General features: G+C 60.8%; 1 protein-coding gene across 1 annotated transcript in view; it reads left to right on the forward strand.

Moving 5' to 3' along the window:
• Window positions 1–1,365, forward strand: part of CAMK2B (calcium/calmodulin dependent protein kinase II beta) — a gene marked incomplete at both ends in the record, with an annotated part of 4,272 nt that extends 2,907 nt beyond the window's left edge. Inside the window, 3 exons of the mRNA XM_019611018.1 lie at window positions 3–95; window positions 905–980; window positions 1,044–1,365. Coding sequence (XP_019466563.1) covers window positions 3–95; window positions 905–980; window positions 1,044–1,365 — 491 coding nt within the window. The remainder of the gene's footprint in view (window positions 1–2; window positions 96–904; window positions 981–1,043) is intronic.
• Window positions 1,366–1,593: the final 228 nt, after the last annotated feature.

Here is a 1,593-nt window from a genome sequence, read left to right on the forward strand (position 1 = left end):
ACTCCTCTGTCTCTCCCCCCGCACCGCTGCCCCCCCCCGCCGGCAGGAGTCGTCCGACAGCACCAACACCACCATCGAGGACGAGGACACCAAAGGTGATGGGGACGTGGGTGGCTGGGGGTATTGGGGGTACCGAGTTGCATTAGAATGGAGCTAGGATGGACTGGAATGGCACAGGGATATACTGGAACTGAACTGGGATGCACTGGATTGGAGCTGGGATGCATTTGGATGCACTGGAATGGCACTGGGAAGCACTGGGATGAAGCTAGGAGACACTGGGATGTACTGGGATGGAGCCAGGATGCATTGGAATGGCACTGGGATATACTGGAATGATGCTGGGATGCACTGGAATGGAGCTGGGATGCATTAAGATGCATCGGAATGGCACTGGGATGTACTGGGATGGAGCTGGGAGATACTAACATGCGTTCGGATGGCACTGGGATGCACTGGAATGGTGCTAGGATGCAATGGGATGCATTGGAATGGCACTGGGATGCACTGGGATGGCATCAAAATGCAACTGGCTGCAGTGAGATGGCATGGGGATGCAGTGGGAGCCTCGGAGATGGGTGGCACTGGGATGCACTGGGTGGAACTGGGGAGTGCTGGGAAGTGATAGAATGGTACTGCAGTGTACTGGGATGGGACTGGGATGTATTGAGGTGCACTGGAATGGCACTGGGGCACAGCAGGATGGCACTGAATGTGTCGAGGTGTGCTGGGATGTCCAGTTTGGGTGGCACTGGGATGCAGTGTCCGGCTCAGGGGTCGGTCTGTCCCCATGCTGTGCGTCTGTCCGTGTGTCTCATGGTCTTTGTGTCCATCCGTCCCCGGCCCCTTCGTTGTCCCCCCTCCCCCCCGTGGGGCCGTGCCCGTGACCCCGCTGTCCCCGCAGCCCGCAAGCAGGAGATCATTAAGATCACAGAGCAGCTCATCGAGGCCGTCAACAACGGGGACTTCGAGGCCTACGCGTGAGTGGGGTCGGGGGGGGGGAGGCTCGGGGGCGGGGGCTCAGCTGACGCAGCGCTTTGCAGGAAGATCTGCGACCCGGGGCTCACCTCCTTCGAGCCCGAAGCTCTGGGCAACCTGGTGGAGGGCATGGACTTCCACCGCTTCTACTTCGAGAACCGTGAGTGCCTGCGGCTGCCCGGCTGCTGCCCTCACCCCCATTCCTGCCTGTCCTGCCCTGTCTGTCTGTCTGTCAGTGCCTGCCTGTCATCCCCGTCTCTGTTGCTGTACATCTGCTGGCTCTGCCTGCATCCCTGCCTGCATTCTCACCTACATCCCTTCCCTTCCTGCCTCCCTTCCCTCCTGCCTCCTTCCCTTCCTGCCTCCCTTCCCTTCCTGCCTCCCTTCCCTTCCTGCCTCCCTTCCCTTCCTGCCTCCCTTCCCTTCCTGCCTCCCTTCCCTCCTGCCTCCTTCCCTCCTGCCTCCTTCCCTTCCTGCCTCCTTCCCTTCCTGCCTCCCTTCCTTCCTGCCTCCTTCCCTCCTGCCTCCTTCCCTTCCCTCCTGCCTCCCTTCCTTCCTGCCTCCCTTCCTTCCTGCCTCCTTCCCTTCCTGCCTCCTTCCCTTCCTGCCTCCCTT

Source organism: Meleagris gallopavo, unplaced genomic scaffold, assembly GCF_000146605.3.
Source record: "Meleagris gallopavo isolate NT-WF06-2002-E0010 breed Aviagen turkey brand Nicholas breeding stock unplaced genomic scaffold, Turkey_5.1 ChrUn_random_7180001851232, whole genome shotgun sequence".
NCBI classification, from domain to species: domain Eukaryota; kingdom Metazoa; phylum Chordata; class Aves; order Galliformes; family Phasianidae; genus Meleagris; species Meleagris gallopavo.